General features: G+C 36.3%; 2 protein-coding genes across 3 annotated transcripts in view; both read right to left on the bottom strand.

Moving 5' to 3' along the window:
- The window catches only part of nfatc2a (nuclear factor of activated T cells 2a), a 56,012-nt gene extending 50,321 nt beyond the window's left edge, over positions 1-5,691 (bottom strand). The window contains exon 1 of one of the 2 annotated variants that reach the window (XM_022677216.2): positions 5,187-5,691. In XM_022677216.2, the coding sequence (XP_022532937.2) occupies positions 5,187-5,244 (58 nt within the window). In that variant the 5' untranslated portion in view covers positions 5,245-5,691. Of the gene's footprint in view, positions 1-194; positions 586-5,186 lie in introns of those variants that run through there. The other variant, XM_022677215.2, reaches the window with a different exon arrangement.
- LOC103032624 (probable phospholipid-transporting ATPase IIA) overlaps positions 1-17,572 on the bottom strand; it is a 291,393-nt gene that overhangs the window by 209,928 nt on the left and 63,893 nt on the right. The gene's annotated exons all lie outside the window — the stretch shown is intronic.

Here is a 17,572-nt window from a genome sequence, read left to right as displayed (position 1 = left end):
ATTTAATAAATTTACAATGTTAAAAGAAAAATCATTGAATAAGAGAAGAGGTGTGACCAAACTTGTACTGCAGACTGGTACTGTAGGTACATTACTTAACCATTCAAAGCATTAAAGTCTTTATTAGTATTACTGTAAAGTGTAACTAGAATATCTTAGCTAGAAGGAAACTGTATACAGCAGTTCTGACAAACCTTTAGGGTCTCCAGCGGGAAACTCGCTGCAAGGAGCTTCATAGTCAAACAGGTACTCAAACTCCAGCTCATCTGGACAGTTCACCTGACCGAGCTCTCCCGCCAAGCCTCCTAACCCGCTGCAGTCTTTCTCCTCGTAAAAAGAGCTCATCTGTCCCAACCGGCGAGACCCACAGGAGGACCATGCACTGAGAAACAGTAGCTACAGAAGGCCGGACTCCCCGCAGCGCCTGGAGCTGAACTAGGAGCTGAAACCTGTGGAGATGGCTGGCTGCTGGCTGCAGGTCTGTATCGTGACTGGCAGTCAGCCCGAGCTTCCTCCCTCCCCTCCACACTAACGAGAGAGCGAGAGAACGAGAGAGCGAGAGAACGAGAGAGCGAGAGGCCTGAGGGCGTGTCTGTGTTTTTCTTTCTTTCCTTTTTTTTTTTCGTGTCTCAGTGACAAGTAATGTGACACACAGTAGCGGTAGACTGAGGCCTCCTGTTGATAGATCTCTTTATGATACTGACAGTGAGTTTAGCCTTTGTTTAGTTAATGTATTCTGCTTTATTATTTATTTATTTCTCACATCTATTTCTTAAATATACAGTGGTATAGTAGTAAAGTTTGGACACACCTTATCTCTTCTTATTCAATGCGTTTTCTTTTTATTTTCATGAGTATTAACATCGTGGATTATTCTCACTGAAGGCATCAAAACTATGAATGAACACATGTGGAGTTTTATGTGTTCGGTTCTGATACATCAGCTCACAGACGCAGCCTTGTGCTGATCCACATCACCCTAGGAGTGATGAGGGAAAAAAGGGTGCCATCTACTATACCCACCCAGAGAGAGAGCAAGGCCAATTGTGCTCTCTCAGGGCTCTGGCCATTGATGGCAAGCTGCATGACCGGGATTCGAACCTTAGAGTTCTCTCGATCATAGTGGCAGTGCTTAGCTCTGCTAGAATTATTATTAATGTCGTAACAATGTAGTATTCTTTGAAAAAGTCCATAAAATCATAGGATACTATATTGTTCTAATTCAAACGACCATTTTTTTAGATTGTATTTGTATAAAATGTATTGTCCTTAAAAAAAGAAGCTAAACAATACTTTTAAAAAAACTGTACTCTCTCAAAAATACAGTGGGCTTTGCACTTTATATAATGTTATTAAGTGTTATTATTTAATTATTTAATCCCCCTGGATCTTTTACATATTCTCAAATCTGTATAGATGCCATTTCAGACACAACCTATATACAGTACCAGTCATAAGTTTGGACACACCTTATATTCAAAAGTTTTTCATTGTTTAAACATTTTCTGCATTGTAGAATAATACTAAAGGCATCCCAAAAAAAGGTAGTCAGATTCACGAGGAAGAGTCACCTGGAATTCAGGCTTTCAGTTAACAGCTGTGCTGAACTCATCAAGAGTTAATTACTTTAATTTCTTGCCTCTTAATGTAAAGCTTGAGAGCATCAGTTGTAAAGTAGTGAAGAGGTAGAGTTACAGGTATACAGTGAATAGTTATAGAGTAATGTTCTAATCCATTTTATAAGAAGAATATTTTGATGAAACTGGCTCTCATCAGGACCGCCCCAGGAAAGGAAGACCAAGAGTTCCCTCTGTTGTACAGAATAAGTTGAGTTACCGGCCTCAGAAACTGCAAGTTAACAGCTCCCCAGATAAGAGCACCTAAATGCTTCTTCACAGAGTAATAATAAATTTTGACTGGTACTGAATGTATGCTTTTAATTTAAAACATCTATTTATTGCACTTAAAATTATTATTCTCTCAAAAAAAAAAAAAAAAAGCTTCTAAAATAGTTCATATGATGAGGAAAATTGAGGCCGTTTTTTTCCACCCACACCTTTTTTACCCACACCTTTTCACTCAGAGGCTGCCCGCTGCTGCCCCCGGGTGTTCAGCACAAAACATTATTAATGTTCCCCATGTTTTACAAAAGCTGTGTGAGACATCATTAATTATTCACGATGCATGACTCTATTAATCACTGTGAATGTTGCTGATGGCCTTATTCATCTCCTGCAGAGTACAAACACTGTACTGACAGTGCTGGAGGACACAGGCTTTTATTATTTATTTAACAGATACTACCTGCTAGTAGCTCAGCATGGTATTGAAGCCCATTCAATTTTAATACTACTTAAAATAAAAAAATAAAGAAATAGCATTTTTTTTTCATTATTTGTCAAGATACTAATTTATCCTTTTAAGATACTAAGTCATTATTTTGAGACACAAGTTATTTTTTTGAGATTCAATCTCATTTTGAGATGCTACGTCAATATTTCGAGATAGTAAGTCATGATTTTAAGATATTATATCTGTATTTTGAGATGCTATCTTATTATTTTGAGATACTAAGATCATTATTTTGAGACACTAAGTCTGTATTCTGAGATGCCAGATCATTTTTTAAGATAGTAAGTTATAATTTTGAGATACAACCTCATTATTTTAAGATTTAACCTTATTAGTTTCAGATACAATCTTATTATTTTGAGATACTAAGTCATTATTTTAAGATGCTATCTCATTATTTTGAGAGACAATCTCATTACTTTGAGATACTAATCGTCAAGATATTAAATACTTATTTGAGGTATTTATATAATACCTAATATATATATATATATATATATATATATATATATATATATATATATATATATATATATATATATATATAAAATGTTAAATATTTTGAGTTACTAAGTGATTGTTTTAGATAGATAGATAGATAGATAGATAGATAGATAGATAGATAGATAGATAGATAGATAGATAGATAGATAGATAGATAGATAGATTTTTATTGATCCCCGAGGGGAAATTTTAAGCAAAAAAACATCTTAAAATTATGTCTTGGTACGTCAAAATAACAAAACGGTACCTCAAAATAAGAAGATAGTATATTAAAATAATGATATAGTATCTCAAACTTATGAGATAATGTCTCAAAAGTATGACTTAGTATCTTTAAATATTGACTTAGTATCTGAAAATATTAAAATCATCCTAAAATTATGAGATACTGTATTATCTCAAAATAATGACTTAGCAATTCACTTAATAATGAAAAGCTGGGTTCATTCTATGGTAAGTTATGTACACAGATAGGGCTGGACGATATAACAAAGTAAACTCATCTTAATATGCTTAAGAAAAAATGGTGATATATGATATGATAAAATTAAGGCCTTAATAAGTAAAATAAAATTGTTAAATAAAGTTGTCTGACTGCTTCTTTCTTTTCGTTTTTTTGTACTCCTGTGCTCCTGATTTAAACTATTTTCACAAAAAATGACTCATGTTTGTTGTTTTAAGGAACAAAATCAGTACTACATTTTACAGTAAATTTCTTCCACATAAGTACTTAAAGTGCTTAAAGAACACTTCAACTTCTTCTTAAGTCACTCTTTTTTTTGATAGAACACAAAAGTTTGGCTCTCCAGTACTTTAAACATCTCTGCGCTGAAATATCATGATATTACTTTAGGTCCATATCACCCACCCCTACTTTTAATTGCTGAGAAAATTCAAACATTGGAGTTGGATTGCACAAAAATGCTAAAATATCCTTAAACAAATATCTTAAACAACACAAAATTCAAACCACAGTTGGTTTTAAAGCATTCAATCAACATACAGGCTTGTTTAATTAATTAGCTTCTAATTGACTTTTCTAAAGTTAATATACTTTTCTGTTAAGGTAAGCAATAAAAGGTTGTGGTAATGTTCAGTTACTGTAGATACTGAACTTCGAAAATATATATACTGTGACAATTCTATTAAAACAGGGTATTATCTATAGATATATATCACTTTGCTGAGATTTGTTTTCGCACCTGGATCCGCAGCATGTCTTTTTGGTCGACCGGCTGGAAGCAGGTTCGCTCTTAGTCCAGAAATGAGCCTCATTTTCTCGCTGCAGCTGCAGGAATTGTTCTGACAGGATTTGTTGCGGCGGAGTTTTTAACGGGTTCCCTCGCGCGTGGGCGGCCTATAAAAGAGAGGGCTTCCCTGGCGGGTCCTCCTCCCTCTGAAACCCGACTACACGGAGCTTCTCTGAGGCGCTGAGATTCTGAGAAAATCTCGTAACTGCCTTTTTACCCTGTACGACTTAACTCAAGTGCACTTTTCTACACCGCTCTGTGAAGAAAACTACCTTTATTCAGCTCCTTAACGCGAAAGAAACACGTTCCAGCTGGCAAACAACCGACCTTTAACGTTGAAATGTGTTGAAATGTCGTTTGAGACAACGTTGAGACAACGTTGAATATACAACTTTTAATGTTAAATGGTTGTGCAAACGTTGAATCAACATAATGTCCTCAACCTTCTGCTTTTTGAGTTAGCATGTTACATTTCATCACCATAAAATAAAATAAAAAATAAATAAATTAAAAAAACGGTTGGATAGAGAAATGAAAACGTGTTTTACTTCTATTTGCAGAAACAGCTTTTTAAATTTAACACCATGTTCATGTTCTACATGTTTTACTGTTTTAGTGTTTTTGAGATCAGATGTTCAGTAATCAGGTTGGTGCAGATTTACTGCAGTGATGTAACAAGTTTATTCTTAACACTCTGTTAACCAAAGCGTTTTTTCTCATTTTAGTGAGCTATGGTTTATTAAAGGTTTAAACCTTGATTCAACCATGACATCAACGTTGATCAATGTTGATTCAAAGTAGATTCAACTTTAAAAAATCCCAGCTGGGATACCCTTTATCTTGCCTATAATGTTTAACGTTTGGTTGTCACATATTTATTTAAATCCTATTCATGTATGAATCCCCCGATAATATAAGCCCAAAAATATGGCCATGCAATCAATAACAATCAAATAAATAATAATAAAAGTAGCATTTTAAAAGGGTGCATTTCATCATTCAAGCAAATAAAAATAAAAAAATCAAATACGTTGATTACCAGTTTAATCACAACACTTCAGCACTTCGCGCCATCCATACCTTGATCCATCGCCCGCATGCTGTGGTACTGAGCCAACCTCCAAGTTTCTCTAAACATTTGGAAATGTTTAAAACGTTTTTTGAAAAAAAAAAAAAAATGAAGTTCAAGCAAAAATCTTCTGACAGTTCATAGCAGGTCGGTGAATTAAGAAAAAAAAAAGTACAGGAGAGTAGAGTGTCCCAAAATGTAAATAGACGAGTACTGGAAAAAATATAAAAATGAACAATAAAAAATAATCACTGGTAGGTTTCTGAATGTAGAGGAAAATGAGGTGTTCCAAAAATTCTTTAAAAAAAAAGTGAAAATTCTTCTTCTGGACAAATTAATAAAAATGAAAAATACAAATTTTCTGATTGGAGAGGGAAGCAGAAAGAGAGATCCGAAAATCTATGAAACAAAAACAAATCTCCTCAATCTCTCTTCTCTTTTCTTCTTTAACAAAAAATAAAGATTAAATCTGAGGTAAAAGTCGGAGCTGCTGTCAGATGCCCGGCTCGCAGTTCGACTGGAGACTCAGAGCGGCTTCCTTCCCCGCGCTGCCTGTTTATAATGGTCCAATGCTGTAAAATAACGGGATTCCCTCAGTGTTTCCTCCTGTTTGTGCGCTTCGCCATGGAAACCTGGAGCGGCTCCATGTCGGAGACTCGGGGCTTTTCCTGCGAAGCCCGAGCGCAGGAATCCATGACGTCTCGAGCTGCGGCGCGCGCGCCAAAAGAGCCCGTTTTCTGCGGCTCTCCTCTCAGACACAAGAGCTTCATTGTGGGACTGAGAGCAGAAAATCAGCCGGAGAGGAGAAGCAGCAGCAGACGGAGGGGAGAATATATATATGTATATAACAATATACATATATATATATTTAAAAATATGAAAACAGGAGCCACGTTGAAATATGTAGCCTACTTTAAAGAAGTAAAGAATCCAGGAGTGGAGGGTCTACACTGGTGGGATTCTTGACAGATGTGAGAAATTTATGCTGAGAAAAAAACTCAGCTACTGAGTTTTAAGTTTCTGAAGTAAAGATTTTGACCATAGAGTATGTTTTTTGTTATTTTTTCATGTTGGCAAAAAAAGGTAAAAAGTATTTATATTCATTACTCACATTCAGGTAGAAGTTTAAATACTAGGGTTTTAAGAATCAAAAGTATCAACTTAAGCGTTTTACTCAAGAAAAAGACTAAAAGTACAGGTTTAAAACTACTTAAAGAACACTGGTCAACAAGTATGACTAGGGTATAGTTTTTTTTAAGTGTCAGAAGTATTGATAATTAATTAATTAATTAATTAGTTAGTTAATTCAGGTAGAAGTTTAAATACTAGGACTGTAGAAGTATCAACTCAAGCTTTTTAGCAAAGCAAAAGTGTAAAAGTACTGGTTTCAAAACTACTTAAAGTATAAAAGTAAAAGTAACATAAGTACACTGGTCAAAGAGTATGACTAGGGTCTAGGGTTTTTTTCATGTTGGCTAAAAAAAGTGTCAGAATTATTTATATTCATTACTCAAATTCAGATAGAAGTATAAATACTATGGTTTTAATAAAATACCTCTGTAGAAGTCTTTAGAAGTATCAACTCAAGCTTTTTACTCAAGTAAAAGACTAAAAGTACTGGATTCTAAACCACTTAAAGTATACAAGTAAAAGTAGCATAAGTACACTGGTCAAGGAGCATGACTACACTGTAAACCCGATACAAGTTTGAACTCACTTTCAACTTTATGGAGTTGAGTATGTTACCATGGACCACTTCTTTTCCATTGGCTTCTGTCACAATCTAATTGCATACTGGGAGTGTCTCCAAGTTTCTGGTACTCATCATCAGTGTGTAGCCACTCCCCTCGGCTTGCTTTTATGTTGTAGGCTGTAAGAACAAGCATATTTTTTTCTCCATCTATTTCAGCTCTATATTTTGCTTAAATTACATCAGAAAGGAGACTAAATACAAATGGTATGATTGTATTCACCTGCCATAAAATGTAGAATAGAAAAATTGTGCAAAACAATCGATATAACCATATTTAACCTTCAGTTTAGTCTTATTAGCTAAAACTACAGTATCATAGTTTTGTAGTTTTTGTAGTTTTCTATTAATAAAGTTGGTTAGAAATGCCAATTATGGCCAACTTGTTTGACCAGCATGACCAGCAAGACCCATCCTTCCCATACTGGTCAGACCAACATGACTAGGTTGGTTAAACTGCCTGGTAACCAGTATAGAGTGTACTTTTCTTTCTGGACAACCAGAACCTGAATTTTTTAACCAGCTGAACCTTAAAAAACATCCAGAACCTGCTGCCGGAAGAAGTTGGGTTTTTCAGCAGGGCAGTGCAGGAATGCTGTGGTTAATTCTGGCACTTTTAAACCGAGTAGTGTAGCACTCAGTGAAAAGAAAAGAGAAAAGAGAGAGAAATGCACTGATAAAATGTGTAAAAGAGAGGAAGGACTTTGCAGTGATTTGTCAGTAATGCTAACAGGGATCTGAATTTGATTTCAGTTTTTCCATCCGTGGCAGTCTTTCCTAATGGAAAGTTTTACACTTGCAGGGGGCAGTGCAACATCTGGAAAAGGAGAAGGGCCTACACTGTTCAGACAGCCTGGCCTACAGAGTCCAGCTGTTGATTCTGATAGAGAAGGGAATAGGGAGGATTATGGCACAAGAAATGGTACTGAACAAGCGGAAAATCTGAAAATGCTGATTTCAATATGCTAATCTAAACACTAGATGGAATTTTACACATTTTATTCAATATACAGTTTATTCTTGCGTGTTTGTCACGTTAGTTAATTTGATGCTGGTCAGGATTCTCATTATTTTAGTCTATAACTATAAATTATACAGCTTGGGGAAAAAAATAGAAAACCTCTGGAATATAATCAAGAGGAAGATGGATGATCACAAGCTGTCAAACCAAGCGGAACTGCTTAAATTTTTGTAAAGCATCATAAAGTTATCCAAAAGCAGTGTGTTAGACTGGTGGAGGAGAACATGATGCCAAGATGCATGAAATCTATAATTAAAAAAAACAGGGTTATTCCACCAAATATTGATTTCTGATCAAAGTTTGTGAATTATTAAAGGTTTGTTTCATTTTTAAGATTTTTAGTTTTGCTCAAAGTGATTTATTTCCTCAAAAGCTTAAGCTTGGCAGTTTAATGCTTACCTTTGATTGGATCACTTACCAGACTTGAAGGTGGAACCTGAAGTGATTAACCAGTATAAAAAATGTTCTAAAACTTTCAACATAGTGTACACATTATCACATGTGCTAAAATGCATTTTTAAGAGTACTCTTCCGGTCACCGAGTGGTCCAGAGGTCTAAAGCACTGCGAGTATGATTGGGAGATTGGTTTGAATGGTTTGAATCCCGGTCATGCAGCTTGCCATCAGCTGACAGAGCCCTGAGAGAGCACTATTGGCCTTGCTCTCTCTCTCTCTCTCTGGGTGGGTAGATGGTGCTCTTTCTCCTCATCACTCTTAGGGTGATGTCGATCAGCACAAGGCTGCGTCTGTGAGCTGGTGTATCGAAGCCGTGCATTGTGACGCTACACTCTAAATCCCATGCGTTTACTGAGCTTTAGTTACATGTCTGTAATGTTTAAAATCTTCTGTGCTTTTATCCTAAGTATTTTTTTTTTATTCTCAGCAGATCAGATTCAGATTTAGTGCTCATTCATTGAGCTACATATACTTTGCAATGAAACGCAATCTCTCGATTAAAAGACGCTGACATTTTTAGGCTGGCAAAAGGCCAAACTGACATTCTCATCCATATATGTTTTTTAATCCCATATATTAATACAGTAATAGCCTTAATAAGACATACAGTATAATGCTGAGGAGTGCCAGGGCACGCCAGCTGAAGGCTTTCTTGGTAAACCTTCGCAATAAATGTTTCAAGAAATCTTAATGCAGCACATTAACAGCTTCACTCAGTGCCCTGTGGAGGAAGCAGCAGAATTCTGGGATATCATCAGGAGCCAAGATAAACGACACAGAGCTCTAGGCTTAGCACACAGAGCAGGCCTCCTTGGCTCAGCTCTGTTATAAAAAATAAAAAAAATAAAAAAAAGTTTATACTGGAAAATTCTGTGACATGAGACACTGAGCTGCATTCAAATGAATGAAACGATATGTTCTACACGCCTCCCACATTGACCCCTCTGTATATGAAGAGTCCACACATTCAACAGGATACACTACTAAATAAGAGCTTTAAAAACCCTGGGAACACATTTTTTATATTGTTTGTATTGTTTTGCTTATATTGTATTATATATTACAAAACTTGGGTTATAAATGAAACATACTGCAAAGTTTAACCCTTGTGTGGTGTTCATATTTTTGTTACTCGTTTACTTTGTTACTTGTTTTTAATTCAGCAAAATTAAGCAATTTTACATTAAAATGCTTTACACATGCTCGCTTCACCTAAATTGCAAGCAATATAAACAGCTTACATGGTTAATATTTGCCCTTTACATTTCTTATGTTACATTTCTTTCAAAAAGTGCTACTCTTTTTTTTATTAGTTTTTTAATAAAATGTAAAAGAAAATGAATTAAACTCAAGATATGAGTAGAAAATTTGTTTAGTTTAAAATTTACAAATGAAGCAATGTTTATTAGCCCTTGGCCAAACATACTGTATGTAATATAAATGTGTAGGGAAGGGGGTACAGTGTGTTTTGAAAATGTGTTTTAATATATGTTTTTCACAAAAAATGAGCCAATGCCAATGAGTTTGAGTTAGAAAAAATATTTTTTTAGTATCATTTGATGAAAAATGAAAACGGGTCCCACAGACCCGAACACCACACAAGGGTTAAACACAAAACACAAAAGAGAAATACAGTAAAATGCATTCTTCAAACCTCTCTAAGAACTCTCTGTGTGGGAGTGGTCAAAATATAATATATTAATTCACTTTGTTTGTGATTGACAGCTGTCTATCACTGGTCAACATTGGTGAACATTTGTTTACAATACCATGGCAACATAGACAGCATTAAGACAGAGAGGCATAACTTAAATATTTGAATATTTTGATAGCTTTCTAGATATTAGCTCATTAACATGGTTTAACAACATTTAAAGAATAAAACAGCAATGTTCATTTTACTCAAACATATACAAGGGGTTGGACAATGAAACTAAAACACCTGTTATTTTAGTGGGAGGTTTCATGGCTAAATTGGAGCAGCCTGGTGGCCAATCTTCATTAATTACACATTATTGCACCAGTAAGAGCGTGTAAAAGAGTGTGAAGGTTCAATTAGCAGGGTAAGAGCACAGTTCTGCTCTAAATATTGCAATGCACTCTATAACATTATGGGTGACACACCAGAGTTCAAAAGAGGAAAAATTGTTGGTGCACGTCTTGCTGCTGGAGCATCTGTGACCAAGACTTTGAGCAAGTCTTTGTGATGTATCAAGAGCCACGGTATCCAGGGTAATGTCAGCATATAATACCACCAAGAAGAACCAACCACATCCAACAGGATTAACTGTGGACGCTGTAAGAGAAAGCTGTCTGAAAGGGACGTTCAGGTGCTAACCGGGATTGTATCCAATAAAAAACATAAAACCACGGCTGTTTACACCAGAACTACAATCGAGACAATACATTATTGTGGTTTAAAACCAGGTGTTTCAGTTTCATTGTCCAAACCTTGTATGTACAGTGTCCTGATGTACTGTATGTAATGTATTATCTGTACTGTACATTGCACTCCATCTATACCCCATCAGTGGTATTAGTGACTCCCGCTTCAGACTGACGTATAGGAAACTCTGAACATCAGCAGTGTAATTAAGAGTCTGTTCTGAATTGAACTTCGACAGTGGTTATGAGAAAGAGAGAGAGAGAGAGAAAAAAAAAGAGAGAGAGAGAGAGAGAGAGAGAGAGAGAGAGAGAGAGTGTGTAACCACAGATTTCAGAACACACGTTTGGAGAAGGTGGTGGTGGTGGTGAGGGGGGATGTTAGTCTCAGGGAGAACGCCGTCTACCAGATGTACATTCCTGCACTGTTACACCAAGCAGTCTTATGCAATCCAAATTATGAATGAGTAAATGAATATGGCCGGACGGACGGGGCGAGGGGAAAATCTGCTCTTCCAGACGGCCGAGATTTCGCACTTCCGTTTTTCGCTCGAGGATCCCAGTTTTTTTTCCAAGTTCATGCCACAGTTTCCATCAGCAGCGAGCAGCTCTCTGAGCTAGCGTTGTCTGGGTTTACGGCATTACCCCTACTCCAGTTTTTCCAATCGCAACACGCCAACATGCATGTGGACGAAGCTCAGCTAGACTGATATCACGTCTCGCGGAAAAGTTTCGGCATGTTTGGGAAAAAAAGGAAGGCAGGAGTGACAGTCGCTGTAAATGTTGTTCTTTTTCCTTATCCATGCCGTCTAGCCGAGGCCTGAGCCTGAGATGCCATCATTTATGCAGACCAGACAAGTAATTATGGCAGTTTTTTGTAATGTGTAGACTTTAGACTTTAGTTTCTACCACAGCTTTATAATTCCAAACTGTACAAACATGATATTCCGCTGAAAGTGGGTCACCGAAAATGACTAATAATACTTTCCAGTGATATAGAAAGTGCTTCCCTGGGAAGAAATGATCCAACTACTCAAGACTGGCGTTCCATTTGAAATCTGATGTATCGGAATGTCTCAACTCCATGTAGGAAATTTCAACTGGAATGCCACCACCAGTCAGCTTTCAGCTTTTCAACTGGAAAAGTCATTTGAAAGAGTGCCTTACTTGACTTTAAAAAAAAAAAAAAATCCAAGATGGCCGCACTGCACATCATCAGTAGTAGAAGCAGTAGTGTTATACAGGGTCCAGCTGCAAGTAGTGAATGCCTTATTTGGCTAAAATATCAGATTAAACTCTGCCTTATCAGCAGTTCAACTCAATTAAAAGCAGTATATTTTGATAGCTGGGTCAGATTAAGACTGGATCATGTTCTCACCACAAGTGAAGCAATCCAGAATTGGTTTGACCTCACTGTTCCAATACTTTTGAAGAGGAGTGTATGTTTGTGGACATACAGCTCTGGAAAAAAAATTAAAAATTAAAGAGACCACTTCAGATTCTAAATCAGTTTCTCTGATTTTGCAAAAAAATGAGAAATGGCTGAACTAACAAAAAAGATGCAGAGCTTTCAGACCTCAAGTAATGCAACAAGAAAGAAGACAAGTTCATATTCATAAAGTTTTAAGAGTTGAGAAATCAATATTTGCTGGAATATCCCTGGTTTTGGCATGTTCTCCCCCACCACTCTTACACACTGCTTTTGGATAACTTTATGCTGCTTTACTCCTGGTGCAAAAAAATTCAACAAGCAGTTCATCTTGGTTTGATGGCTTGTGATCATCCATCTTCCTCTTGATTATATTCCAGAGGTTTTCAATTTGGTAAAATCAAAGAAACTCATCGTTTTTAAGTGGTCTCTCGTTTTTTCCCAGCTGTATAAAATCCCAAACTTAATAAATGTCATTTTTCACCAAAAGTGGTCACTTCAAATGGCTAATATAATACCTTCCACTGATATGGAAAGTTCTTTTCGGGAAATAAATGACTACGCAAAATGATATATGGTGATATTGATCCTCAAACGGTTGTGTAAAGAATTTTAATGCTTCGCTCAAGAGGGGAAAACGAAATCGCTGATGAACAGGAAGAATATTTCAGAGCGGCTGAAGTTAATATCCCCTCACACAAAAGGAGAAGAAATCCCAACGAGTTTCCAGTGTGAACGCTGAAAAGCGAACCTGCCTCCATCACCCACACAGAGATTAAAGCACAACAACTCTCAACTGTTTCTGGATTTGTTTCCAAGGCAGTGGAGAGGAGTGGTAAAACACTGGAAGGGTGAGATAGAGCAATAGACACCCATCGCTGTCACTCTTCACTGAATCTTCACTGTGTCACACCCTTGCTATTGACTTGAAAGGAAAAAAACAGCTGAGTCTGAACCTGATAAGGCTCATCTCACCCACATCAAGAGAGAATCCCTAATAAGAATTGATACCGACACCCTGAAAAACGTTTTCAGTCAGTTTTCTGTCTGGGCAGACGACTCAAACATGATGTTGTGTTTTAAAACCAGTTTAAAACCATACTAGATCACAAATGATCATGTAATATATATTTTGCACAAATATACTTTCTTATTGTATGTTGTATTGTATGTTTACCACTAAAAAATGTACAATGGTGCTTGAATGTTTGTGAAACCTGTAGAATTTTCAGTATCATCAGATTGTCACACAGGTCCTAAAAGTATATTGATGCTCTCCTATGAAAAACACTTATCTCCATGTTTGTTGATTTTTAGTTTACTACATAATTTGAACAGACAAACTGTCTCTTACACTGTGCCAAAATTTCTTGATGAACGGACCAATAGAAACTCTTCAAAATGACCTGAAATAAACTCTTTTTACATTGACTTCCATTGAAAGTTTACAAGGTTTTTTCTCTCTCCTGTAAAGTTGCTGTTTTGGAGCGACGATATAAAGAAAACCCAGTTAACCCTTTCAGACCTGAATTAAGATCCAGTGATGGAAACATATACGAATGTTATTTTCTGCCTGTGATAAACTCAAAAGAAGACTCTAATATTCTAATGTAAAAGTAAATGTAAATAAGATCCAATTAACTAAAATATATATTTTTTGTATCTCCATTGCATTGGAGGCATTTGCTTAACATTTTATTTTATATTTGATATTGATAATCCCTTTTATTCAAAAACCATCCCTCATTATAAGAAAAAGTGAAGATAGTCAGAACCCAAGATTTTTGTATGTTTCTCCTGCTCATCTTAATTTTATTTGTTAATAAACAGAACATCCATTCCACATATCCCATATACAGTTGGGATGGGAGGAAATTATTAGATTGTAACAAGGTAGTAAATCCATGTGATTTTAAACAGGTGGTTTAAACCATAATTTGGTACCAAAGCAGTTTTAGGTCCTGGAAAACTTGCTGTAATTAAAGGAACCATGAATTCTAAAATAAATCATGAAGGAGAATGTCCAACCATCAGTTCACACCTCAAGCTCAGGTGTACCTGGGTTCTGCAGCAGGACAATGACCCAAAGCACTCCAGCTCCAAGTCCCTCTAAATGGCTCAAAAAAACTAAATGAAGGTTTTGGAGTTGCATAGTTAAAATCATAGTTTGAAAGATTGAGATGCTGCGGCATGATCTCATGAAACAGACCATTCATGCATGAAAACCTTCCAATGTGAATGAATTAAAACAATATGAGTTTATATTAAAAATGATGGAATATAATCAAGAGGAAGATGGATGATCACAAGCCATCAAACCACCAAACTGAACTGCTTGAACTGAATTGCTTTGCACCAGGAGTAAAGCAGCATAAAGTTATCCAAAAGCAGTGTGTAAGACTGGTGGAGGAGAACATGATGCCAAAATGCATGAAAAAAAAAACTGTGATTAAAAACCATTAGGGTTATTCCACCAAATATTGATTTCGGGACTCTTAAAACTTTATGAATATGAACTTGTTTTTTTTTCTTTGCATTATTTGAGGTCTGAAAGCTCTGCATCTTTTTTGTTTGTTATTTCAGCCATTTCTCATTTTCTGCAAATAAATGCTCTAAATGACAATATTTTTATTTTGAATTTATATATATATATATATATATATATATATATATATATATATATATATATATATATATACAGGCTGTGCTGCTGCAACAGGGAAGTGTTGCTACAGATTACAGCGGGTGAGTAAATAAACAGTACTATGCTTAAGCAGCTTTCCATAACAGGAGTAGGCGGCATGAAGGCTAATCAAAGCACCGGGGCCTGGCCTGCCTATAAATAGCTCTTTTCTAGGGTGTGAGTGCGCACTCAGCAAATATAGCTTTAGAGTCGACTGTCATTAAACAAATCCTCTGTTTGGGAGAGTAACCGTGTGGAATGTGATAGTAAAGGCAGTGCAGCAGAACAGGCCTGGATCTGTCTCAGTACATCTTTCACACTCCATACAAAAAAAAGATCAGTCAGATGTTTTTAAAAGTACCAGTCAGTTTCCTACCAGGGAACCCCCGCTGACATACACACACACCTGTACTGTACACACTGCTGCACAGGGACTAAAGTAAATGGACACCTGAAGAGAGTGCTTCAGTTTCTCAATCAGTTTCTCTGATTTTGCTATTTATAGGTTTATGTTTGAGTAAAATGAACATTGCTGTTTTATTCTATAAACTACAGACAACATTTCTCCCAAATTCCACATAAAAATATTATCATTTAGAGCATTTATTTGCAGAAAATGAAAAAAGGCTGACATTTTTTTTAATCACAGTTTTCATGCATCTTGGCATCTAGGCATGTTCTCCTCCACCAGTCTTACACACTGCTTTTGGACAACTTCCACTCCTGGTGCAAAAATTCCAAGCAGTTCAGCTTGGTTGGTTTGATGGCTTGTGATCATCCACCTTCCTCTTGATTATATTCCAAAAGTTTTTTCTAGAGATTTGGTAAAATCAAACTCAACTCATCATTTCTTTTTCAAGTGGTCTCTTATTTTTTCAGAGCTGTATATACTAGTGCTCAAAAAAAATCTCACAAAATTAGTATATTATTGAAAAGTTACTTTATTTCAATAATTCAGCTCAGAATGTGAAACTTGTTTATTATATAGACGTATTACACACAGAGTACCTTTGGCAGTGTGGGCAGTGTGCCAAGTCCTGCTGGAAAATGAAATCTGCACCTCCATAAAAGTTGTCAGTAGCAGAGGGAAGCTGTAAGGTATGAAGTGCTGTAAGATTTTGTGGGAAAACAAAACTGCACTGACTTTAGAGACTTGATAATAAAACACAGTGGATCAACACCAGCAGATGATGGACATGTCTCTCCAAACCATCACTGATCATCAGTAAATTTTACATTTCATTTAAACGAAATCAAGGGATCAGACTCTGGAGGAAGAGTGGAGAGACACACAGTCCAAACTGATCGAGGTCTGAAGTTTCTACAATCAGTGATGGTTTGGAGAGACATGTCCATCATCTGCTGGTGTTGATCCACTGTGTTTTATTATGGAGATGGTGATTTCATTTTCCAGCAGGACTTTGCCAATGGACACACCACAAAAATCTCAATTTTGATTGTTTTGTAGTCGAAGACTAGGCTGAATCCCTGTCTGTGAATCTGACCCTAAGATTTAAAATGTAAAAAGTAAAAATAGCTCAATTCCAGCGCTACAGGTTGCTAGCACTGTAGCTAATTACAGATTCTTCCAGTTTAGTAACAACCAGCAGGGCAGGAATACCCTCTTGGCATGACGCCAGTCTATTGTAGCGTAACACTCACACCCATTCTCCCACAGCCGCGGGCCAATTAGCATTCTCCATTCACCGACACTGTGTTTCTGAGACAGAGCAAGAACACACCAGTTTTTACAGGATTGAGGGTTTAGCTCCAGACTAAAGACCTAAAACTACGATTTGCATTTAATGAGACTTACCTTTTTACACAAAATAAAAAACAGGCTGGTAACTCTGATAAACTTATCCTGTGCAACAGAGAAAACCCCTGCTCTTCCTTTCCTGGCGTGGTCCTGATGAGTGCCAGTTTCATCATAACGTTCCAAATATTCACTATTCACTGTATACCAGTAACTCTACCTCTTCACTACTTACTTTACAACTAATGCTCTCAAACACTTTATTAGGAGGCAAAAATTCAAGTAATTATTAACTCTTGACAAGTTCAGCACAGCTGTTAACTGAAAGCCTGAACTCCAGGTGACTCTACCTCATAAAGCTGACTGAGGAAAAAAAACAACAACAAAAAAAAAAACAAACAGTCAAGATGTGCAAAACTAGTCAAAAAGTCATTTAATCAAAATTGCTACTTGGAAGAATCTTAAATATAAAATATATTCTGGTTTGTTTAAAAAAAAATTGTTTAATAAATAATTCCATGTATTCTACTATTAAAAATACTGATACATGAGAATGAGGAGGGGAGAGCACTACCTATTCTACCCACCCAGAGAACGCATGACAAACTGTGCTCTCTCGGACTCCTGCTGCTGATGGTGAAGCAGCACGACCCAGGATTTAAAACACAACAAAAATGCTGCTCTTTTCAGGCACAAAATAAATGTTTTGCACATCATTACTAATTGTGTCTTTATGGTCGTGTTTTATCATAATATAAAACTAACGTTCACATATGTGGACACCATTTTTCTCAGAAACTACATCATGTAAGAAGATAATTATTTGTTTTTACACTAATTAACTGCCAATTAGCCCAAATAGCAGAGAGAAATAAATTTAAGCCATGCAAAAGTTTGGGTCTTAAGAGGTTAAATACATA

Source organism: Astyanax mexicanus, chromosome 13 (genome assembly GCF_023375975.1).
Source record: "Astyanax mexicanus isolate ESR-SI-001 chromosome 13, AstMex3_surface, whole genome shotgun sequence".
Taxonomy (NCBI): domain Eukaryota; kingdom Metazoa; phylum Chordata; class Actinopteri; order Characiformes; family Acestrorhamphidae; genus Astyanax; species Astyanax mexicanus.
The sequence above is the reverse complement of the archived record's forward strand: the minus strand, read 5'-3'. Positions and strand labels throughout refer to the sequence as shown.